Source organism: Cetorhinus maximus, chromosome 8 (assembly GCF_964194155.1).
Source record: "Cetorhinus maximus chromosome 8, sCetMax3.hap1.1, whole genome shotgun sequence".
NCBI classification, from domain to species: Eukaryota; Metazoa; Chordata; class Chondrichthyes; order Lamniformes; family Cetorhinidae; genus Cetorhinus; species Cetorhinus maximus.
The window spans coordinates 48,917,487-48,943,592 of NC_135886.1; the positions used below are offsets into that span (position 1 = coordinate 48,917,487).

General features: G+C 44.7%; 1 protein-coding gene across 4 annotated transcripts in view; it reads right to left on the reverse strand.

Moving 5' to 3' along the window:
- Nucleotides 1-26,106, reverse strand: part of LOC144683610 (transcriptional enhancer factor TEF-5-like) — a 248,400-nt gene that overhangs the window by 144,275 nt on the left and 78,019 nt on the right. For 3 of the 4 annotated variants that reach the window (XM_078546800.1, XM_078546799.1, XM_078546798.1), the window contains exon 1: nt 19,243-19,375. In XM_078546800.1, coding sequence (XP_078402926.1) covers nt 19,243-19,249 — 7 coding nt within the window. In that variant the 5' untranslated portion in view covers nt 19,250-19,375. Of the gene's footprint in view, nt 1-19,242; nt 19,496-26,106 lie in introns of those variants that run through there. The other variant, XM_078546801.1, reaches the window with a different exon arrangement.

A 26,106-nucleotide genomic window follows, 5' to 3' on the forward strand; every position in this document is an offset into this window, starting at 1 on the left:
ACCACAAGTACAAATTCCAGCAATAAACACACACCAGCATCATCCTTAGTGAATGAATGTGAGATCATGTTACGTTCTCATTAATCCTTACAGTAGTGGGAACAAGTTAGCCCACATTCAAATGAATCTGGTGTACATGAAGGCTCACAATGTACCTTATTACCCCTGAGATATACCAGCAATAATTTGAATGTCCATTCTCTGCAAACCTCTCCAATAGTTGAAAAAACAATATGCTGATAAACCCAATCACCCAGGTTTAGATGATTAATTTACATTTATGGTATATCATAAAATTGTATAAAAACAGCTACACACACTGATCTCTGAAATGGTTTGAAGTCCAAATAACAGATGAAGATTTTACTTAAGAATACATATTCAATACTTATGGAGCTCTGCTCTGCAGCAATACATGGTTGACCTGAGTGAATTAAGGATGAACAGCTATCTATCTCAAAGCCTTTATGACAGAAGAAGCCTTTCACATCATAGGTGGTAATGTGAGACATCTGCTTTCCAAGCAGGATATTGCCAACAAGTGAACCCTTACAGCAGATATCTCTATCTCTTTTTTTTGCAATGGTAAATGTGCATGTCTCCAAAAGACATCAGCTTACTCTCCTCTTGGGGATCTTTCTGAAGGTAATAATATAAACAAATAATATAACCTTCTTCAGAATTACACCTGACACTGCGTTTCTGACACCTTCAAGCCCCTGAGCAATGAGAGGGCAAAGGAAAACTGATCAATAGCAGCAGCCATGTCTTCCCATTCTGAACATCTCAGGCTCTTAGCCTCACTCCAATTTCACAAGCAAACGCAGAAAAAGATGGCGTCATTTGAAACAAAACAGATGCCCCTTTCGGTCACTGAGTTACTGCTTCTAAAAATTGACCAACGAACCCATGACGACAAGAAAATAAGGTAGGCAATGAATTTTTAAGTTTAAACGAAAAGGAACAGCTTGCATTTATATAGTGCCTTTCACAACCTCAGGACTTCCCAAAACACTTGACAACTCATAGGTGTACTCAATGCAGGAAACGTGTTAGTCAATTTGTACACAGCAAGGTCCCACAAACAGCAATGTGAGAATGTGCAGATAATCTGTTTTGATAATATTGGCTGAGCAAAAAATATCTTGCTGTTCTTCAATAGTGTTGTGTCCACATGAGACGGCAGTTGAGGCCTCAGTTTAATATTTCTCTCGAAAGATATTACCACTCACAATGCAGCACTCCTTCAGTACGGCACTGGATCATCAGCCTGGGTCACGTCCTCAAGTCTCTGCAGTGGGACTTGAACTCACAACCACTGGATTTAAGCAGCGAGAGTGCTAACACTGAGCCATGGCTGACAACCAAATGAAAAGGTACAAGGTAAAGAGGGAGTGTAGCAGCTTAGACAGAAATGAAAGAAGTAGCCCCTCTGAGGGTTTGCAGGTTCAGTACACCCATCTGTGCAAAGCCACATGGAGCTGGGGAGGCCAGGTTTGATCTCAGTGCGCACTAAGGTAGGTGAACTCTGTTGAGGCAGTAATTGAGGTGACACAATTGGCCTGAGTAGGGAGGGGTGGAAAAATAAAATCAGCTAGGCTTCCCAACTCCATGAGTGTAAGAATAGGACCAGTCTCTGCTACGATCTTTCCTACCCCATCCCCCCAACTCCCTTACAGCGGAACAACCTTCCTAAAACTGGTCCATGTAGAACAGTTGTTTGGACAAGGTACCAGAGATGACCTTGGCACCTTGCCTCAGCATGAGTTGAGCCTCTAGCAGTGGAATGGGAGCAATTTGATGAAAAAGACAACGAGCCGGACTTGCTCGGGGGGCAATTTTACAAGGTGTAGCTCAGAGTAAGAGATTACTGCCGTGTCCATTAACCTCGCTTTAGCCCCTCAACACACCGGGATCAAAGCAAATGGGCTTCACAGAAGCCAATTCTCACCAAAAACAGGACAACAGTCAACAGAAACCTGCATTTAGATAGCAACTTTTAACAGAATGAAACTTTCAAAGGACCTCCATGGCAGCATTATCAGACAACGACTGGAGAATCTGGGACTATTCTCCTTCAGGAAGGTTGAAAGAAGATTTGATAGAGATATTCTAAATCATGAGGGGTCTGGACAGAGTCGATAGGGAGAAACTGTCCCCACTGGTGGAAGCATCAAGAAGCAGAAGGCACAGAGGTAATTGGCAAAAGAAGCATTAGCGACATGAGGCGCAATGAGTGGATAGAATCGGGAATGCACTGCTCAAGGGTGTGGAGAAGGCAGATTCAGATTTTTATCTGAAAAGGAAAAATTTGAAGGGCTATGGGGAAAAGGCAGGGGAGTGGCACGAGGAGAGGGCCAGCACAAACACAATGGACCGAACGGTCTCTTTTTGTGCTGCATCCATTCGACTGACACGGAATCAACGGGAGGAAACAGCAGGAAGGTGGCCAATCATGTGGTCAAAGAGTATTTCAAGGAGTATTTTAAAAGGAGGGAGGGAGAGGTGCAGAGATTTCGGGAGGGATTGTGTGTGTTTAGGGCCTTCCAGAGTCCTATTTACCTTCTTGTGTAGCAGGATTCCTAGTTAATTACAAGAGGCTTGGCTGTAATGAATTTTTCACACTTCTAATGATGAAATCTCAACCCATGTCGGTTTCCCTTTCATCCTGTCCAGTATTCCAACTACGTGCCACATGTCTTAGCATTCTGACTATTTATAGTATTCCAGCTATGCCCTGGCCAGTCACGAGTCTCCATCATGCCCCTTGATGCAGTACTCCAGCAACATATCTAAACAAGTATCAGTAGTGGGAGCACAGAAACCATCCAAAAATCAATATTGATGGTTGTTGAGTGTGTGTTGTTCAGGGCGTAATGCAACATTGGCATTCAAAATAAGACAGAAATCCTTGGGTTTCCCCCTGATGGCCCAGTAAGTTTATTCAACGAGTGGGCAAGCCATGCAGGCCAGTCAGGTCCCTGGGCTCTTAGCTGATCCAAACTCAGTAAGCATCCAACAATTGATCAATTGTGCCTTTGTTTAGAGAAATGGAAAATCAGGCAACAGTGCTGGAAAGTTGGTGCGTACACACCTGGATACAGTAGCCAAATGGTCATACTGCAGCACGAGCAACTACCAGAGGTCACAAGTTCAACTCCGAGCATTGTAAAAGTGAATTCAGCAAATCTGATACCAAATGAAATGTGTCTGAAAGCTTCTGTGTTGCTGCAATAATCCTGGAGGCTTCAATAATAACTTTCTAAAGGGAACTGGATGAATACTTATTTGTAGCAATATGGGGCTTTCAAGGAGTCAGTAGGTTAGGGTAAGTACCTTCCTTCAGAGCTTTGTCAGCCCACGATTCACAAAGCTAACTGGGTTCACTTGCCCTTCACGGAAGTGAACCAACTGCCGTTATTTATTTCAGCCCATATGTGATTCTCGTGTGGAGTTCCCCATACCAAACATGCCGAGAGCTCCCCCCACTCCCACCGAGAACCCCTCCTACACACATGCCAAGTCACACCACCCCCCACCACATACATGCCAAGAGACGCCCCCTACACACACCCCCCCCCCCCGAGAGACTCTCCCTACACACACACACACACACCCCCCGAGAGACTCCCCCTACACACACACACACCCCCGAGAGACTCCCCCTACACACACACACCCCCCGAGAGACTCCCCCCTACACACACACACCCCCCGAGAGACTCTCCCTACACACACACCCCCCCCACCCCCGAGAGACTCCCCCTACACACACACACACCCCCGAGAGACTCCCCCTACACACACACACACACCCCCGAGACTCCCCCTACACACACACACACCCCCGAGAGACTCCCCCTACACACACACCCCCCGAGAGACTCCCCCTACACACACACACACACCCCCGAGAGACTCCCCCTACACACACACACCCCCCCCGAGACTCCCCCTACACACACACACCCCCCCCGAGACTCCCCCTACACACACACCCCCCGAGACTCCCCCTACACACACACACCCCCCGAGACTCCCCCTACACACACACACACACCCCCCGAGACTCCCCCTACACACACACACACCCCCCGAGACTCCCCCTACACACACACACACCCCCCGAGACTCCCCCTACACACACACACACCCCCCGAGACTCCCCCTACACACACACACACCCAAGACTCCCCCTACACACACACACACCCCCGAGATACTCCCCCTACACACACACCCCCCCCGAGAGACTCCCCCTACACACACGCCCCCCGAGAGACTCCCCCTACACACACACCCCCCGAGAGACTCCCCCTACACACACACACCCCCCCGAGAGACTCCCCCTACACACCCCACCCCGAGAGACTCCCCCTACACACACGCCCCCCAAGAGACTCCCCCTACACACACCCCCCCCGAGAGACTCCCCCTACACACACACACCCCCCCGAGAGACTCCCCCTACACACACCCCCCCCCCACCCCGAGAGAATCCCCCTACACACACACCCCCCTACACACACACACACACACACCCCGAGAGACTCCCCCTACACACACACCTCCCGAGAGACTCCCCCTACACACACACACACACACCGAGAGACTCCCCCTACACACACACACACCCCGAGAGACTCCCCCTACACACACACACCCCCCCCCTCCGAGAGACTCCCCCTACACACACACACACACACCCCGAGAGACTCCCCCTACACACACACACACCCTCCGAGAGACTCCCCCTACACACACACACCCCAAGACCCCGCCCCACACACACCCGCCTCAAAAGCACGCCTCGGGCACACATGCTGAGCTCCCCCCCCCCACTTCCCACACAAACTATCCCGAGAGTCCCCCCGACATGCTGAGAACACCCGCTCCTTGTACAAACACATACTGAAAGTCCCCTACACATCCAGAGATTAGATGCATCAGCTCATTTACCGAAATGGCCAGTGGCCAATTCCATCGGCTGCTCAAAATACGATGATGTTAAGATGATGTTTCGGATGATTCAAGGATTTGAGAGGGCAGATAATGTGTCCAGAACAAGGAGGAACAACCTTAAAATGAGAGTTAGGCAGTTCAGAGACAATGCCAAGAAGCACAAAGCATAGAGAGTACTTCAGGACCTCTTTCCTCCAAAAGATCGTTAGGGCTGGAGACCAATTGAAAATTTTAAAACTGCAATTTTGATACTTGGTACTTGGTAAGATTTTCCTCCATAGTCTTCCACCAAGCAATTTTCACAGGAGGTGCACAGAGAGTGCAGTCAATGGTCACATTAATTAAAATTAGACAAAGATATTACGCGTTATGGAACCAGATGGAGTTAAGATAAAGATCAGCCTTGATACAACTGAATAGAACAGGTTCAAGAGGCTGAGTAGCCTTTTCAATAAAGAAAAAAATCAATAAAAGATCATTTCAGACTCGACCCACAGGAAGGGGTGTGCGGGTGTGATTGGGAATTGCTTTAGTGTTGTTTAAAACAGGCCGTCTGTAACTAAGGGCGATCCGTGGAGGGAAAGGTGGTTGAGATTAGGATCAGTGTAGAAGATAAAGTGTTGTTGCAGTGTTCTGCAGCCCCACCCATCCCCACAAACAGCTGCTGGGCTGGTTGACGATCTTGTCTCCATTGTCCTCACTCCCACTTATCGCTAACTGATGTGTTTTGTCAACAGAGAAACAGGTTTAACAAGGCCTGGCCGAACTCTCATTACAGCTTTGAAGGACCAAGCTGTAAACATGGCCCTGGGGAAAGAGAGAAACATCCAACAAGAAAAAGCACAATGCACAGAGCTCAAGAAAACACAAATTTAAAAAAGAAATTTCAACCCATCTCGTCAGCACAATTACAATCCAGTTTACCATGAACTCCACCCACTTAATCTCCCAAGGGGAAAGCTCTGCACAGATACTCCTACCTTCCTGATGTATATTAATGACCTAGACTGTGGTGTGCATGGCATAATTTCAAAATTTGCAGATGCTATGAAGATTGGAAACATTGTCAACTGCGATGAGGATAGTCTTGAAATTCAAAAGGAAATGGACATGTTGCTGGATTGGGCAGACAAATGGCAGGTGAAGTTCAATGTAGAAAAGTGGGAGGTGATTCATTTTGGCAGGAAGAATATGGAGAGACAATACAAAATAAAGGGAGAAACTCTAAAAGAGGTGCAGGAACAAAGGGACCTTGGTGTATATGTACATAGGTAATTGAAGATAGCAGGGCATGTTTAGAGAGTTCATAAAGCAAATAGCATCTTAGGCCTTATTAATGGAGCATTGAGTACAACAAAAGAAGTCATATTGAAATAAAAGCAAAGAACTGCGGATGCTGGAAATCCAAAACAAAAACAGAAACAGAAATACTTGGAAAAACTCAGCAGTTCTGGCAGCATCGGCAGAGAAGAGCTTCAACTTAGTTTTGTTGAAGGGTCATGAGGACTCAAAACGTCAACTGTGCTCTTCTCCGCCAATGCTGCCAGACCTGCTGAGTTTTTCCAGGTATTTCTGTTTCTGTTTTTGTTTTTGTTTTGAAGTCATATTGAACTTGTATAAGACACTAGTTAGGCCTCCAGTTCGGGGCACCATATTTCAGAAAGGATGTGAAGACTTTGGAGTGAATACAGAGGAGATTCACAAGAATGATTCCCAGGATGAAGAACTGCAGCTATGAGGATAGATTGGAGAGATTGGGACTGTTTTCCTTGGAGGAAAGAAGGCTGAGAGGAGACTTGATAGGGGTATGCAAGATCCTGAGGGATAGGGACAGGGTAAATAGTGAGAAACTGTTCCCACTTAAGAGAGCATCAAGAACTAGAGGGTACAGATTCAAAATAATTGGCAAAAGGAGTAAAAGTGATGTGAGGGAAAAGATTTTTTACCCAGAGGGCGGCTGGAGTCTGGAATGAACTTCCTGAGAGGGTGGTGGAGGCAGGTTTGATCGAGGTATTCAAAAGGGAATTGGATTGCTATCTGAAAAAAAATAACGTGCAGGGTTACGGAGATAAGGCAGGGGAGTGGGGCTAGGTGGAATGCTCTTGCAGACAGCCAGTGCAGACTCGATGGGTCAAATGGCCTCCTTCTGCACAATAAAGATTCTGTGATACTGCAAAAGTTATCAAGTATCGTTCCACAATACTTGTCAGGGTTCCCATCCTTCTATTTAAATCTTGGTCCGCTACTCTCCAAACTCCTCTCCCCAGTCCTATTTGCATAACCTATTGATATAATTTGTTTTTCTTAAAGGGTAATATTCATACAATGTCATATCTGCTTGCTCCAGTGTTTCGGGTCAATAAAGAAGCTAGGGCACGATTAAATGAGAAAGAGATTATGCTCAGTGTCCTGGACCAACATTCTTCCCTTATGCCAAACCTGAGTCGGACCACACTTGGAGCGCTGCATGCAGTTCCTATTGCCATATATTTTGTGCGTGCGTGTGTGTGTGTGTTGGGGGTGGGAGGGGCGGTGGTGTGGCAACACTGGTGGGGGTACAAAGGAGATTTGCAAGGATGAAACTGCAAATGTGCAAGTCGGGAAAGGATTGACAGGCAGGGTCTGTTTTCTCTTGAGAAAAGAAAGCTGAGAAAAGAAAGCTGAGAAAAGAAAAATTAGGCTGATCTAATGGAGGTCTTTGGGATTGAGGGTTTTGATGTAATGGATAGAGAGAGAATTATAATAGTGTAATAGCACCCTATCGTGACCATTTGTCTATGTATGTATATATAGTTAAACCAGAATGAACTAGTGCAGTTGGGTGGTTGACATATGTGGCACACTGTCTCTTTTCTGTTCTGCAAAGGTATCAGGGTCTGGCAAGCAGGTGGGGTTGTGGATGTCCCTAGCCAAACAAATTTGGGTTGGAGAAGCTTCCAACACGTCTTAGTGAAAAGTCGTTTATACACTTGGGCGGACTGACCTTTGAAAATTGCTGCATTAACAGCTATTATTGGGCGTCTGGGAGAGTATAGCTGGGATCGAGATTCTCTGTGTACATGGAGTGGCTTGAGATGTATTTCACTGCTAATAATATCCTTGATGTTCCTGATAATCCGGCTGTTACTCAGGCAGTGGAGGAAAGGAAAAAGGGCAATATTTCTGACTGAAGCAGGCCCAGAAGTGAATGAAATGCTCAACAATTTGCTCGCACTTGCTAAGCCAAAAGAGCCGCCGCTGTCAGGCATTTTCTGTAAGCTTGAGCAGCACTATAATCCCAAGCCATTGGAGATTGCTGAAAGCTGTCGGTTCGAAACCAGGAATAGTTGCCCAGTGAGGACACTGGGGTCTTTATTGTGGCCTTGAAAAAGCTGTCTATTCATTGTAATTTTGGAGAATTTCAAGAGGGAGATTGCGGGACAGATTCGTGTGCGGTTTAAAACGTGAATGTATTCACAGTAAGTTGCTGACATTGCCAAAGTTGGCATTCAACACAGCTTGCCAAACAGCACTGTCCATGGACATGGCAGAATGTAACTTGAGAGAAGTCAGAGTTAACGACTGGCAGTTGTCTGCTGAAGTAAATAAGCTGCAGCTGAGTAAGCAGAAGGCCCCAACAAAGACAGTTAGTAGATGCAGGGGTACAACAAAGCCTCGTTACCAGTGCTTAGGCTAACATTGGGCACGGAATTATCCATTTGTGAAAAAGAAAGGTAATCTTGCCAAGACCTGGCAGAAGAATGCAACCGGAGAAAATGCTGGCTGAAAGAAACCACAGTCACTGCAGACGGTTGTTGAGCAGCACCAGGTTGATGAGGGGCCCGTCGATACCCATACGATCTGAAACACAAGGATGTCCAGTCGAAATTCACAGGCATCACAGTCCAAGTGGCATTGGATGGAGGTCTAGTAAACATGGAGGTCAATACGGGGGCAGTCAGCGTGATTCCTGAATCACTATACCATCATAAGTTGAGTCAATGTCAGCTGGAGAAATCATGCATTGAATTACAAAGTTATGGAGGAGAGAAAATCCCCATAATGGAAACTGTGCTGGTTCCAGTCACATACAAGGGGCAATGTGCAAAATTGCCCATCATTGTAGTGAAGGTTGAAACACCAACCTTATTAGAAAGAAACTTGTTAATAGCACTTTAAATTAAACTGGAATGAGCATTTTTGCATAGAAGCGAAATTCACAATGCAAGATGACCTGATCGTCAAGTAGCCTCAGATATTTTGTAAAACCGATAAACCAACTGAAGGATACAAGGCCAACATACAATGCACAACAGTTTAGTGAAGGCCCCATCCAGTACTCTACGCTCTAGAGCAGGAATTGAGACCAAGAACATTATCTCCAAAGTAGAACAGAGTAATTGGGGTACTCCCATAGTGGCAGCACCAAAGTCAGATGACGACTATAAGGTAACCGCAATGCCGGACGTGGAGGATCTGTTCACGATGTTGCCAGGAGGACAGATTTTTTTCAGAGTTCCACCTGACAAATGCCTACGATGAGTCTAAATTATATTTGACTATTAATAAACACATTGGCCTTTTTCAATTTCAATGTCTACCATTTGGTGTTTCTTCAGCTCCTGGAATTTTCCATGGATGATGAGCCAAATTTTGCAACAAATTCAGTGGGGGGGCGGGGGTGTGTGTGTGTGTGGTGTGTGTGTGTGTACACCATTTGGATGATATCATTATTTCAGCTCCAAACAGGCAGACCCATGATGACAGGCCGAATCAGGTGTTCTAACATTTGAAAAAGCATGGAGCTCAGGTGGAGGCACACAAATATGCAATATTTCTGACTGAAGCAGGCCACAGAAGTGAATGAAATGCTCAATCAGTACAGTATTTTGGTCACAGGGTAGACAAAGATGGGTTACATCCCACCAAGAGTAAGGTTCAAGCAATAAGAAATGCACCACACCCTCAGAATCTCAGAGCTCAGATCTTTTTTGGGCTTACTCAATTACCACGGTAAGTTCATAACAAATTTGGCAACCTTATTGCATCCATTAAATGGACTCTTGAGGAAGGGTGTTCCGTGGAATAGACAAGGGAGTGTGAAAAAGCATTCCAGTTGGATAAAAGTAAATTGATAGATGGTACAACGCTCGTACATTACAAAGTGTCCAAAAAGGCTAAGCTAGCACGTGATGCCTCTCCATATAGAGTATGGAGTAGGTGCTGTGATTTCCCATGTTGGATAATGGGGAGGAGAGACTGATTGCATTTCACAAATGCACCCTCAGTGCCAGCGAGCAGAATTACGTTCAGTTAGAATGTGAAGCGTTGTCTTTGATTTTTGGAGTAAGATGGTTTCATAAACGTATGGTCATAATTTCACAAATGAAACTGATCATAAGCCACTGACAGCTATTTTGAATCCAATGTCTCCAGTACCCACTTTAGCTGCAGCCTGAATGCAGAAATGGGCTTTGATTTTGTGGACATTAAATATAGACGATTGGAAGATCACTGTAAAGCCGATGCAATGTCCAGATTACCGTCCCCGTCAGAAATAAGGCCCTATAGAGAAGCTGTATTTTTCTGTTCACACATAGATGAATAGTCGTTCGGTAGTACTGAAACTTAGTATTGCTGAAGAAAGGGACATGTCAAAGCTTTTCATCTTGCACTCAACAGGACACTTCGCAAGAATGCCAATATAAGGGGAAAACAACAATTTATACTGTATGTGAAGAATGTTGATTGGTTGGTAAGTGGGCTCTGATTAGTAAAGGTGTTGCCATGGAGAATGCACCAGCGATGGTGACTGACAGTTAACTGCCAAGCATTGTTTGAAATTCAAACCAGGCAGCTTGACCCTGATTGGTCAAGGCATCATCCAGAGGAATGAGTCAGCGAATGGCTATCACTTATTTTGTTTAGCTGAAACAGGCGCAATGTGTGTACATGTTCAGAACAGGGCCCTGTGTATTAATATATGCAACTTCCAGTACACGCAAATGCGCCACACTGCGAGCCTGACTGCCCAACTTAAATTGGTTGTAAGTGTAGTTCTTAGTACACTGAGGATTATTTAGCAATGTTGCCCAATCACAGAATCACACGGTGCAGAAGAGGCCCTTCAGCCCATCGAGTCTGCACCGACACATCAGAAACACCTGACCTACCTACCTAATCCCATTTACCAGCACTTGGCCCATAGCCTTGAATGCTATGACATACCAAGTGCTCATCCAGGTACTTTTTATAAGATGTGAGGCAACCCCCCACCACTACCTCCCAGGCATTGCATTCCAGACCGTCACCACCCTCTGGGTAAGAAGGTTTTTGCCTCACATCCCCCCTAAACCTCCTGCCTCTCATCTTGAACTTATGTCCCCTTGTGACTGACCCTTCAACTAAGGGGAACAGTTGCTCCTTATCCACCCTGTCCATGCTCCTTAATCTTATACACCTCGATTAGGTCACCCCTCAGTCTTCTCTGCTCCAACGAAAACTCCCTTCATAACTTAAATGTTTCATCCCAGGCAACATCCTGGTGAATCTCCTCTGCACCCCCTCCAGTGCAATCACATCCTTCCTATAATGTGGCGACCAGAGCTGCACACAGTACTCCAGCTGTGGCCTCACCAAGGTTCTATACAACTCCAACATGACCTCCCTACTTTTGTAATCTATGCCTCGATTGATAAAGTCAAATGTCCCATATGACTTTTTCACCACCCCACTAACATGACCCTCCGCCTTCAGAGATCTATGGACACACACGCCAAGGTCCCTTTGTTCCTCAGAATTTCCTAGTGTCATGCCGTTCATTGAGTACTTCCTTGTCAAATTATTCCTTCCAAAGTGCATTACCTCACACTTTTCAGGGTTAAATTCCATCTGCCACTTATCTGCCCATTTGACCATCCCGTCTATATCTTCCTGTAGCCCAAGACACTCAACCTCACTGTTAACCACCCAACCAATCTTTGTGTCATCCGCAAACTTACTAATCCTACCCCCCACATAGTAATCTATGTTGTTTATATAAATGACGAATAATAGGGGACCCAGCACAGATCCCTGTGGTACGCCACTTGACACTGGTTTCCAGTCACTAAAGCAGTCTTTTGTCATCGCCCTCTGTCTTCTACAACTAAGCCAATTTTGAATCCACCTTATCAAATTACCCTGTATCCCATGTGCATTTGCCTTCTTTATAAGTCTCCCATGTGGGACCTTGTCAAAGGCTTTGCTGAAATCCATATAAACTACATCAACTGCACTACCCTCATCCAAACACCTAGTCACCTCTTCAAAAATTCAATCAAATTTGTTACACAAAGCCATGCTGACTATCCCTGATCAAACCTTGCTTCTCCAAGTGCAGATAGGTCCTCTCGGAATCACATCTGATATTGGACACTGTGTTTTGAGTTTTGTAAGCATGAGCTGGTTGGATACAGTCTGTACCTTGACCCGTTGTGAACAGCAGTTGGGACATGCTGTTTGATATGATCCGCCAGTCTTTGGGACATACAGCCTACATACCTAGCATCACACTGGCACAGAAAACGCTGGTAAAACTCAGCAGATATGGCAGAATCTGTGGAGAGAGAAACAGAGTTAACATTTCAAGTCCATGTGGCTCTTCTTTAGAGCAATAGAGGCTCTTTAGCTCTAAGGAAGAGTCATACGGACTTGAAACAAACAAAGGAAGCGGAGTTCATTTGGCTGCTCCATTTCAAAGGTGAATTTGAGTGCAGGGTGGAGCCCATGAAGAAATGTAAGGAAATCATTACATGCAGCCTTGGATTTAAATATAGAAAACATATAATCCACATATTGGAAATGAGAGGGTTAGGTGTCATTCCATTGCAGATACGTTTCTCATGGAACCCAACAAAGACGCTTGCGAGAGCTGTGCCTAGAGGGGATCCCATGGCAACACCATCTATTTGGGCATACATGGTGTCATTAAAACTGAACTCAACTGCACAAGTTGCCGAGTTCATAAGTTCAATGAATACTGATTCACGCAATGGTGATGGGTCTAGATTGCCACGATATAGTGTTGCAGTGTAAATGGAACAAGGGTGAACAGGCATGTATGGCCTTCGCAAATGTGAAGGAGTCCTTCACCTGTGCATGGAAAACTTGGTTAAAACTGATTGTAACAATTCACCCAACCATTTGACCAATTCATGTTGTGCAGGATCGGTCATCAATAAGATGGGGATTGAAGGGTCATCACTTGTGTGTGTCTTGGGCAGCCCATACATACGCCATGAGGATGAAAACATGCGTAGCTCATCACTCTTACTTAAGTCCAGCAGGCTTTCTTTTTTAAGCCTATTTTCGAGCAAGACTGTCTGGTCATGTTGAGCAGCAGGCCCAATGGATATGAATTTGGACCTGTCGTTAAGAATGACGTGCATTTTGCTGATATAGTCACGCTCGTTAAGGTTGGCTATTTCCATCCCTTTTTCTAGTTTCAAGTTACGTCTGGGTTGGTCTTAAGGCCTTGCGATGCTGTAAGACATTCGCTTTGCCGTGTGCGTTCAGAATCCTGCAATATGTGTGCGCTAGATCAGCTAGGCGCGCTTTAAAGGATTCAGTGGCTTCAGTGAATGTCGGTTTGTAGTGGGATAGTTGGGAGTAGAGGAGTTTGAACTCAGCAAATACCTCTTCCTGTTTCATTTGGGATGAAGGCACACGAAAATTGTCAGTCACCATCACTGGTGCATTCTCCATGGCAACACCTCTACCAGAGTCCACTTGCCAACCAATCAGCAGTCTCTTCACATACAATATAAATTGTTGTTTTCCCCTTATTTTGGTACTCTTGCGTAGTGTGCTGCTGAGTGCAAGACGAAAAGCTTTGACATGTCTCGTTTATCAGCAATACTCATAGATGCAGTTGCCAGTCACAGCAGATTACTTTGGTAGAAATCATGGGATGCTGAATTGGCAAAGGGTATACAACTATATCACAAATGGGTGTCTGACACAGATACTTGAATTAGAAATTAGGCCTTTTGTTTGTGGAAGAATGAATTGCCTGTTGATAAAGGTTGTGTTATGCTGGCAGCCTGAGTTGTAATTTCTGAAAGGTACAGATCACAGTTGCTAGGTGACTTACATGATCAATCCTTAGGGATGAGCTTGACAAAGAGTCTAATGAAAAGCTATCTTCGGAGGCCAGGATTAGATAAGTACACAGAAGACAGAGTGAAACAGTGTAGAGTGTGTCAAGCAGTACAGACAAGCTGCCATCGGTACCTTTGCAACCACAGAAATGGCCAGATGGAGTGTGGCAGAGACTGCACATAGATTTTGTAGAATTTGAAGGGCAACACCTACTCATTGTGACAGATAGCCATTCAAAGTGACTTGAGCAGTTTCGATTAATTGAACAACTCACAAAACTGTAGATATTTTACATAGTTTGTTTGCTGCTTATGAAATTGTGTCTGACAATTTTTGTTTTGTTCACAAGAATTTGTAAAATTTATGAGAATGAACACTACAGTTTCACCGTATCATCCTGCTTCAAACAGAGCAGCAGAGCGCATAGTACAATTAATTAAGCGTGCTTTCATTAAACAAATGATGGATACAAATTGAAGAAACACCAGTTGTCATTGATACACAAACTGATGAATTTGTTGTTTATTTGTTGTAATACATTACATATTACTACCAGCAGAATGCCAGCTGAATTGTTTCATAGAAGGCAGCCTAGATCAAGGTTTTCATTGCTGAAGCCACATTTAGCACAGCCAGTAGAAGAAAAACATTCCAGACAGAAAGAGAGTCATGATAGGGGTAGAGCGAGAGAAAGGAGGTTAAGGTGAAAGATCATCATCATAAGTGGTTGAAGTGGATACCAGGAAGAGTCATGAAAATATGGTCCTTGCACATATTTGGTCAAGATGTTTGGTAGTGGAAAAAGGTTAAGCTTGTACGTGTAGATCGTGTTTACCTTCAGGGGTTCACAAAGAAGGGAATAAATCTGATTAATTGGATAGTTAGGATACGAGTAGAATATCAATAGTTATTCCAACACAAATTGTGCCTGAACCTAGTTCAGTTCTGAGTCAGAGTCAGTCAGACATGTCAGATGAAGTGAAAATTTCAATTGAAGAAGGTCAAGGTCAAAATCAGTCAGTCAGTCATGGTTGGAGAAAACTTCTCCTCAGACTCAGGACCAGAAGGGTTCCAAGTTTTGAAAGGTTGGGTAAAGAAAGGAGGCATCCTCTCAGGAATAGGATTTCAGTGGTTAAGTCAGATTTATAAATAAATGAAAAACAAGAAATGTATATAAGTTGTATGGAATTTGAACATTTGTGTACTTTCTCATTAAGGAGGGAGGAATGTCATAATGTAACATCACCCAATTGTAGCCATTTGTGCATGTATATATAGTCAAACAAGAATAAACTAGTTCAGTTAGGTACTTAAAATTCCACCTGGCACACTGGCTCTTCTCTGTCCCACAAAAATATCACACTGTGGGGAAGAGCATAACTAGGAGCCATCAATATAAGATAGTCACCAAGAAATCCAACAAGGAATTCAAAAGAAACTTTGTTATCCATAGAGTGGTGAGAATGTGGAACCTGCTACTACAGGGAAAGGTTGAAGTGAAGAGTATAGATGCATTTAAGGGGAAACTAAACAAGGATTTGAGGGAGTAGGGAATAAAGGATAGATTTCGATGATGAAAGATGGAAGAAGGCTCAAGTATAAAAACCAGCATGAACTGGTTAGGCCAAATGACCTGTGCTGTATATTCCACATAATCTGAAGCACTAACACCGCTAAAAATCAGATTAATTGTTGAAAGGAGAGACATGTTACTGAAGCTTCTCAGGACAAACACAAGAATGCCAAATTTCAACCTATCACAACAATTTATACTGCAGGAGAAAATGTTGCGGTTGGCAAGTCAACTCTTGATTGGCCGAGGCGTTGCCACGGAGAAAACAACAGGAAACTACAGGCTCCCCAAACACACAGGTAATTCAAAAACAAAGGCAGAAGGCTTGAAATTCCCATTGTTTGCAGAAAACAGGTCCTGCGTATGAATGTGCATCACATCTAGCAAGTGTAAATGAGCCAGTACAATTTGAAAAGCTTTGACACATGCCTCTTTTCAGCAATATTCAATATTAATTGTTGTTTGTGGAACCTGACTGTGCTTGCCTGTTATGCTCATCTGCATGACAATAGTGACTGTACTTCAAAGTTGTCCATCTTAACAAGGTGCTATATAAATGCAGGTGTCTTCGTTCTTTGATCTCTGGAGGTTGTGCGTGCACAAGAAGGCCGAGATGGTCAGTAACAGCTCTTCTATCTGGAGAGAGATGATCAGTGAGTCAGAGACTGGCTGGTTCCTGCCGTCAGCTACACCCTGCCAACAGCTCTCCCCATTGCAGGTCTTGGTGCACACAGCGCTCCATAAAATGAGGATCTGAAACACAGGGTTGCTCCACATTCTTGAAAAGGACTGGGCAATTCACAGGGAGTCCCAGAGACTGCTCAGTGTAGAAACGAGGAATGGATTGGAAATTGAGATTCACACATCAGGAAGAGGAATCACGATAAGGAACTGGGGAACATGAATACTATTCTCCCACTCGACCCTTAATCCAATTCATTCATTTAGTTACCCCTCACTTTCAACTATCCCCGATGATTTATCATCTCCAAGTTTGTGCTGAGTTCTGAATCCAATTGTTCATGTAAATTAGGTCAGTGAAGAGCACCGATTCTTAGAGCATTGCTACTTAGTCCATATTCTCTCCGCACCCGATATATTGTTCTGCAAACACATAGCTAGAATTACACGCTCAACATATTCAGCCAAGTTAAAGCCACAATCAACAGAGAGAAAGTCAGAATATATGGCCCGAGTGGTGCACTGCAGCCACAGGATGAGTCGCTGGCCTGATCGCGGCTCAAAAGCTCAAGTCCAGTTCTCACCGTCAAGGCACAAGTGGGAACATTCAAGTGTTAAGATGAAAGGATTCGGAGGAGAGCCCAAGAGGCTATGCAGTCCAGTCCCGTCAGTATCTGAAAAGTGGGTAGGGACTGGGGAGCCTCTCAGCCTTGAAAAGAGGGGTCTCAGAGCAACATGAAGCAACCACCAAAGTAAAGAACATTAATGTTCTATTACTCCGTGATCTTACACGACAGGTTAGCTGATGACTATGTCCCTCAACAATCCCTCGACATGTTCACTTTCCCAAACACTGCACTGAACAGGTGGAATAACTCGCTAATTGTCACAACTTTTAAGGCCTTTTGGTCTTCTATGGCTGGCATGGAGGTGTCAAAGGGATAACTAGAAAAGATCAAAAGATAGAGCCTTTCCAGTGCGTTTCCCCTCTTTTACTACCAGGAATCTCCCGAAGAAACTGAACCTTAAATCCAATCAATCGTATACCTGGTCTCAGGGATCCCTTCACTAGAAAAACCCAGGACAAAAACTGGCAGGTTGGGAAGGAACAAACCAAGACAACATCCCACCAATGGATTTTCCAGTGCATCTCGGAGATACACAAATGGCAGAGAAGATTCTTGAATGAAATCCATGAGGTTGCCTCAATAGCTTCATGCACACAGGAGAAAGGATGGAGACTGTATGCGTGCACATGCGCACTGACTCGCACAGACACGGGAAAGGTTAGAGTGTGACTTTCACATACACCCCTAAAAGTACAGAAAAGTGGTTGTGCCCAAAACCACCCCAATAACATCTACATCAAAGTTCCTGCTTTATATTCAAAGATCTAGAACAGGAATCAAACCAGTGTAGGAATCTCAATGTCAAAAAAAAAATCCATCAAATATCAGGGGAGTAACAACCTAACAATAATTCAATCACCTCCTGCCAATACAGCATCCCCTTGTCCCAGAACACACAGAAGTTGCAGTAATGCAGCCTCACATCAGTGCCAGCGCTGATTGAAGGAACCTCTCAGCAAGTCATGTCTCCTGAGCAATTCCCAAGCCATAGTCTGCAAGAAGCAAACATTCACATCGGTCTGAAACACTGTGCTTAACAATCTGAACTTCACATGACAACCAAGACTAGTTCTGCCCAACTTTTCAACCTCCTTGTTCGCCTCTCCACTCCACTGTGGAAATTGAAGGGAGAGAGATGAGAAACCCAAGCATATCCTCAAAGTTGGGAGTTACAGATTGCATCTGATCTCACTGCTGGATTTAAATCTTCTGTTGAAAAATGATGTGAAACCCATTCTGAAAGCCAAGGCTGCGTTATGACTGCTATCTCTGAATAGAGAATGACGAGGTCGATGTTTAAGAAACAGGAACCACACATGACAAAGGCAAACAGTACACCCAAACTCACAGCTTCTGGAACGATTTGACTTGACAAAGGCAACGTGACATCTCACCCCCAAAAAGAAAGGTACTGACATAGAGACCCAGTCCCGACAGTCAGCCACTTGAGAGTACAGAACTTGAATCTTTCTGAAAAGAGAGACATGTTGCTAAAGCTTTTCACCTTACACTCATTAGGACAAATAAAAATGCCACATTTCAAATGATTACAACAATTTACACGACTGCAGAAAAAGGTGCTGATTGGTTGGCAAGTTGACTCAGGGAGCTTGGGGAGTCCTGTTGTTTTCTCCATTGCAACGCCTCAGCCAGAGTCAACTTGCCAACCATTCAGCATCTCTTTATCCTGTTGTATAAACTGCTGCGATCATTTGAAATTTGACATTCTTGCATTTGTCCTGGTGAGTGCAAGACAAAAAGCTTCAGCAACATGTCTCTCTTTTCAGCAATGTTACTAACACTTGTGGTAGCAGTTAATTTTTAATGGACTTACAGGCTCATTGTAATTTCTGCAGCTTGGGTGAGTCCATCTTCCATACGTGTGTCAAGTGCAGGATTATTAATTTGATTATTAAGGCGGCTGCTCCTCAATTTCTACCCACACTTCAATCCCAATCTCTGGTCACCCAGTGCAAAGGGAGGTAAACATATCGTGGATCAACTGCCGGGCTTCCCTAAGGTGGCCATCCTTATATCCAGAATGGATGGACATGGCCCTCAATGGGGGTAGGGTCACCCTAGGTGTCTAACCCACTTGTCTAATCTTGAAGAGGACATAGGAGGACCACCAGTAGGCTACAGGCCTTCTGTAACTGGTGGGCACCGCAGGGACTGGAGTGTTTTATGGAAATCAGGATCAATATTATAATTATGTTGATAAGTTTCTAGCCCAGAGTCACTAAGCCATAGGAGACCTCTGCTGCCACAGGCACCTACCATACATCTTGCCCTCATCAGACAGGATAATCTTCCGTCGCCCACATGGTGGATATATGGCCAAGGCCTCCTGGAAACTCTGCTCAATGTCAGGACTCCACACTCCCTCGGCGTCATTGTCCAATGATTTTTCCAACCCATCCCCCCCGTCCTGCCTCCCCTCTCCGGGGCTCCCACTCCCATTCCAGTCGTTGGACGCAATTGTGGCAGCTGGCGGGGCTCTGAGAAGAGCCGGTGGTCACTGAAGAGAAACCTGCAAAGACAGCAAGGAAACAGAATAAGGTTAGTGCACATAGGTCAGGAAGGTGGCATCGGCCATTGGCAACCACATCATATACCGTGACTGGCACCAACGTACAGGTCGAGTCGCCTTTATCCGAAACCCTCAGGGCCGTTTGCATTCTGTATTTCACATAATTTTGGTTTTCGGATACCTCATATAAACTTACATTACAATAGCCCAAGCCTAGGCTAACTATGGCCTAAAGTTAATAAAATGGCTGGAAAAGTAAGATTCATCACTGGATAATAAATACAGGGTACCTGTAATGAGTTTCTTTACGACATGTCGACCGCGAAAATCACAAGGTAAACAGTTCAGGCAAACAGCTAGACTTCCCGCGCTAAGGTCGACAAGGTTCAAAAAAAGTGCGGTTTTTAGACGCGTTCAGTTTTCAGATTTCCGGATAAAGGATACTCAACTTGTAAATCCAGCCTCACAATGCTACACATTGGAGATAATCACTACACTGTGCCCATCACCACTCGCTGTTTAGGTTAGAGACTTTAGCACAAAAATCCATGTTACACTGACAGAGATGCCATCTCTCAGGTCAGATGCTAAAACGAGGCCCCATTTGTCCACTCAGGTGGACATAGATCCCATGACACTATTTGGAAAAAGGGCAGGAAAGTTGTTCCCAGTTTCCTGGCCAATAATTATCCCTCAACTAACATTACTTAAAAAAACCAGATTATCTGATCATCATCACATTGCTATTGTGCAGGTTTGCTGTGTGCAGGTAAAATTTGCACTGCACAAGTGTCAGGCAATGACGACCTCCAAGAAGAGAGAATCTAACCATCTTGCCTGAACATTCAATGACGTTACCATCACCGAATCCCCCGCTTTCAACATCCTGGGCGTTACCATTGACCAGAAACTGACATAAATACTGAGGCTGGGAATTCTGCAGTGAGTAATTCACCTCCTGACTCCCCAAAGCCTGTCCACCATCTACAAAGACACAAGTCAGGAGTGTGATGGAATACTGCCCACTTGCCTGAATGAGTGCCGCTCCCACAACACTCAAGAAGCTTGACACCATTCAGGACAAAGCAGCCCGCTTCATTAGCGCCCCTTCCACAAACATTCACTCCCCCCACCACCGATGCACAGTAGCAGCAGTGTGTACCATCTACAAGATGCACTGCAGGAACTCACCAAGACTCCTTAGACAGCACCTTCCAAACCCACAACCACTACCATCTAGAAGGACAAGGCCAGCAGATACACAGGAACACCATCACCTGGAAGTTCCCTCCAAGCCACTCACCATCCTGACTTGGAAATATATCGCTATTTCTTCACTGTCGCTAGGTCAAATTCCTGGAACTCCCTCCCAACAGCATTGTGGGTGTGCCTACACATAGATTACAGCGGTTCAAGGCAGCAGCTCACCACCACCTCAAGGGAAATTATGAATAGGCAATAAATGCTGGCCTTGCCAGCGATGCCCACATCCAATGAAAGAATAAAACAAAAAAGTTGGCTGCCATGTTTCCAACATTACAACAGTGACTACACTTTTAAAAGTACTTCACTTGTTTACAGTTCTGCTTGGAAATGTCCTGAGGTCAAAGACGTGATATACAGGAAGGGTCTTTCTTTATTTATAGTAGATGGTTTGAGTTGACACTTCATTCTGAAGGAGTGCTGCATTGTCGTAGGTGCCATCATTCAGATGAGACATTAAATTGAGATCCTGTCTGCCTGTTCAGGTAAATATAAAATTTAATTTAAAAATGGAATTTCTGCCCTGTATTCTGGCCAACATTTATCCCTCAATTAACATCAAGGAAAATTGTCTGGTCATTATCACATTGCTGTTTGTGGGACCTTGCTGTACACAAATTAGCTGCTGCGTTTCCTACATTACAACAGTGACTACACTTCAAAACGTACGTCACTGGCTGTAAAACGCTTTTGGACATCAAGACATCATGAAAGGCTCTATATAAATGCAAGTCCTTTTTTTCTTGAAGAATGAATGAAACCAATTCCATCATTGATATAGTCGCTAAGCTGGGGACATTATAGAAACAGACAATTGGAAGATCAGATGATAAAGAAGAAAAAAAGTGATTAATTGAAGCATGGGAGCTAAATAGAATCCTATACGTTAAAAGCTTTGAGTCCTTTTTTTTGTCCAGCTAAAGCTGTATACAAACTTGCCCCAGATTAGTTGGCAAATGAAGCCTTACCTGTCCTATATTTTTATGAAGTTATAAAAGCAGTAGTTCTGGATGTAAAGTACATCAAAAAGTGGGTACAACACTCAGTGCTATGGCAGTACTGAAATCTAAATCTAACCCCATTGGCAACTTAGTACAGGATGCAGTATCGGCCAGAGTAAGCACATTGGGCACAAACTCCTGCTATCTGATGGGGTTATTTTTAAAGTACCAGCCTCAGGTATCAACTGTGGTTGAGTCAATAGCATTCTCACCTCAGAGTCAGAGGGTTGTGGGTTCAAGTTCCACTCCAGAGATTGGAGCAAAAGCCACTCCCTCAGTATCGCACTGGGAGTATGTTGCGTTGTTGGAGGTGCATCTTTCAGATGACACATAAAACTGAGGTCCCTCAGGTAGTTAATGATCACATGGCCCTTTTCAAAGAGTGGCTTCTACGTTACAGCAGTGAATAGATGTCACAAAGTACTTCATTGACTGTAAAGAGCTACAGGACATCCTGCGGTTGTGAAAGACACTAGAGAAACACATGGCCTTTCAAGTCTTCCTTTCAATGCAGGGTAGAGTGTAGCCGACAGTAACCGTATCAGTTTGGGCTCTTATTATCTGATGGAATTAGGACATAAAACACTAGTCCCATCTCTATTTCAGAGCCTGGCTCTGAAAAGGAAGTTAATGGGCATTTGTTGGAAGGAAGCACAATCAGATTGGTATGAATCATGCCATGGCCACATGCTCCTTAGGCTCTTTTACATTGATTGGCAGTGCAGGTCATACCCTCCAGCCATCATCCTGCAAGTTCAAATCAATCATCAGGAAAACCACAAACCCCCACCACGAGGTACCAGTGCACACGCTAAACACAAACAGCCAATCGCAGGTGACTGTGCTCCTCCATACTCTCAGCTCCGACATCATGCTGCATTAATATGTGGAACTGAATTTAAATGCTTCAGGGTGGGGTTGGAATCGATGGTGGAAGGAAGCACACAAAGGTCATTCTGACATCTGGACCAAAAAGAAAATGGTATCATTGAAAGGACCTTTAGACACGCTCTGAATTTTGAAGCAGTGGGTTCTCTCAACAGGATACAATGAGTGATCCACCACAGCAATGTCCTTTCCGGAGGCTCAATAGTTAAAGGTTCTAAGACCGAGCAGTACAGATCCATTACACTGGTCGTGGCCTCACATGTTCCTTACCGGTACCTGACCAGAACAAACTATCTGGCCGCTTAGCTCATTTGCTGCTTGTGGGACCTTGCTATGTTTAAGTTGCACGCTGTGCTCACCCACAACACAGCGGTGACTGCTCAAACACACAGTGTACTCCTGATCATTCAAGATTGTTTTTTTTGCACTGAAAAAATGTTGTTAACAATTTTGAGACACTAGGCCTCAATGTCTTCAGGCAGGGGAGAGCAAAAAAAAAAAACAGGGGTCTCACTTCTGATCACCATCTGTCACTGGAACACTCATGGGCTAGTGAGATTGAACAAGGACGTATCGAGCTTGGCACAAAACCCAAGTGATCAAATAGCCTCCGAACATTTACCATTTAGCTTTGCAGATGCAACAACAACTTGATAGTATTCTGAACATGGCAAAATATCCCATTGCACTTTGGGAGTGTTATCAAACAAAAATTGGCACTGCACCAAAACAAAGGACTTGAGGAAAAGGGATTAGACTCTTGGTTAAAGAGCTGGCTTTTAATGCTGGGAAGAGAGGTGGAAAGGTTAGAGCCCAAACATCTGAAACATGGCCACCAATGGCATAACAAACAAAATATTGGAGGCACACGAAGAGGTTGGAGGATTGTAGAAGCTTACAAAGATTGGGAAGGGTGAGGTCATTAGCTATTTGGATGAGGCAGCAAAGAGGCTACCCTAGCAGAGAGAGAGTGGAGAACAAGTTGAGGTTTTGTTGACTCCATAATACAACATAGCAGCTACCAGTGTGTCAAATATTGCCCCAGTAATCCTCCCCAGTCTGTTTCTAACATAGTCATTGTGTGATATCCATAGGCGGAGGTATTTGTCACACAGCATCACCAGCTATGAACGTCTAGTTTACTGTCAAACCAGCCCATAGCATTTCATAAGTCACTCATCCTTTGTGCACATATCATGCAATGTCATCCATTTTTCCCGTTATACCCTACATCAAGTAATTATCTAATGACATTGAGTTTTATGCCATCACATCACTGAGTGGCACAGAACAATGTCCATTCATCTATCCGAAACTAGGGGTCAAATTCAGCCAGTACTACAGGATGGATTTTCTAGCTCCTGATCATCTTTCAATTGGGACAGTTTCAACTGGACGTGGGCCCAGAACACAAAGTTGCCACTAATTGAACAATGAGCACCTCAACTTCTTCAGAAGGACCGAGAGAGATGGGAATGAAAATAAAAATGTAATGAAACACGACCCTGATATGACTCTGTCACATGAGCAAGGACATGTTATTACTTAAGTATTAAAATTTTTATTTTATTTTTACTTGCTTTAGGAAACCTCCCCCGCCCTTGGATAAAGTTTCCTTCTTTTTTTAAATTCATTCATGGGATGTGGTGTCACTGGCTGGGCCAGCATTTATTTCCCATCCCTAGTTGCCCTTCAAAAGGTGGTGCTGAGCTGCCTTTTTGAACCGCTGCAGTCCATGTGGTGTAGGTACACCCACAGTGCTGTTAGGAAGGGAGTTCCAGGATTTTGACCCAGCGACAGTGAAGGAACGGCAATAAATTTCCAAGTCAGGATGGTAAGTGATTTGGCTGGGAAATTCCAGGTGGTGGTGTTCCCATCCATCTGCTGCCCTTGTCCTTCTAGGTGGTAATGGTCATGGGTTTGGAAGGTGCTGTCGAAGGTGCCTTAGTGAATTCCTGCAATGCATCTTGTAGATGGTACACACTGCTGCTACTGTGCGTCAGTGGTGGAGGGAGTGAATGTTTGTGGATGTGGTGCCAATCAGCGGACTGCTTTGTCCTGGACGGTGTCCAGCTTCTTCAGTGTTGTAGGAATTGCACTCATCCAGGCAAGTTGGGAGTATTCCATCTACACCTCAACCCCCTCCCACGGCACCTTCCCATGCAACCGCAGAAGGTGCAACACCTGCCCCTTCACTTTCCCCCTCCTCACCATCCAATGGCCCAAACACTCCTTTCAAGTGAAGCAGCACTTCACTCGCACTTCCCTCAATTTAGTCTACTGCATTCGCTGCTTCCAATGCGGTTTCCTCTACATTGGAGAGACCAAACGCAGACTGGGTGACCGCTTTGCGGAACACCTTCGGTCTGTCCGCAAGCATGACCCAGACCTCTCTGTCGCTTGCCATTTCAACACACCACCCTGCTCTCATGCCCACGTCTGTCCTTGGCCAGCTGCAATGTTCCAGTGAAGCTCAATGCAAACTGGAGGAACAGCACCTCATCTTCCGATTAGGCACTTTACAGTCTTCAGGACTTAATATTGAGTTCAAAAACTTCAGATCATGAACTCTCTCCTCCATCCCCAACCCCTTTCTGAATAATTTACAATTATTTATATATTTTTTTCTTTTCCCACCTATTTCCATTCTTTTTAAATGTATTTCCATCCATTGTTTTACCTCTATCTTTTAGCCTATTTCGATCCCTTCCCCCCACCCCACCCCCACTAGGGCTATCTGTCACTTGCTCGCCCTGCTTTCTACCCTTAATGTCATCATTAGCACATTCCTCTGCTAATATCACCACTGCAAACACCTCTTTGTCCATTTGTCTATGACATCTTTGGCAATCTCTTCTTTGCCTCCACCTATCACTGGCCCTCTATCCAGCTCTACCTGTCCCCTCAACCAGCTTATATTTCACCTTATTTCTATATTTCTTAGTTCTGATCAAGAGTCATACGGACTCAGAACGTTAACTGTGTTCCTCTCCGCAGATGCTGTCAGACCTGCTGAGTTTTTCCAGCTATTTTTGTTTTTGTTTCAGTATTCCATCACATTCCTGACTTGTGCCTTGTAGATGGCAGACAGGCTTTGGGAGTCAGGAGGTGAGTTACTTGTCGCACAATTCTTGCCAAGTGGCAAGTAAGATTCGCGCCACACAAGTGTCAGGCATTGACCATCTCCAACAAGAGAATCCAACCATCGCCTCTTGATGTTCAATGGCATTACCACTGTCAACATCCTGGGGGTTACCACAGACCAGAAACTGAACTGGATGAACCATATAAATACTGTGGCTACAAGAGCAGGTCAGAGACTAGGAATCGTGCAACGAGTAACTCACGTCCTGACTCTCCAAAACCTGTCCACCATCAACAAGTGCAAAAAAGTCCTAAAGTCCTAAAAAACAAAGGCCGCTTTGGCCTTCTCGCCTGTCCGCCAACTGTAAGGTTGGA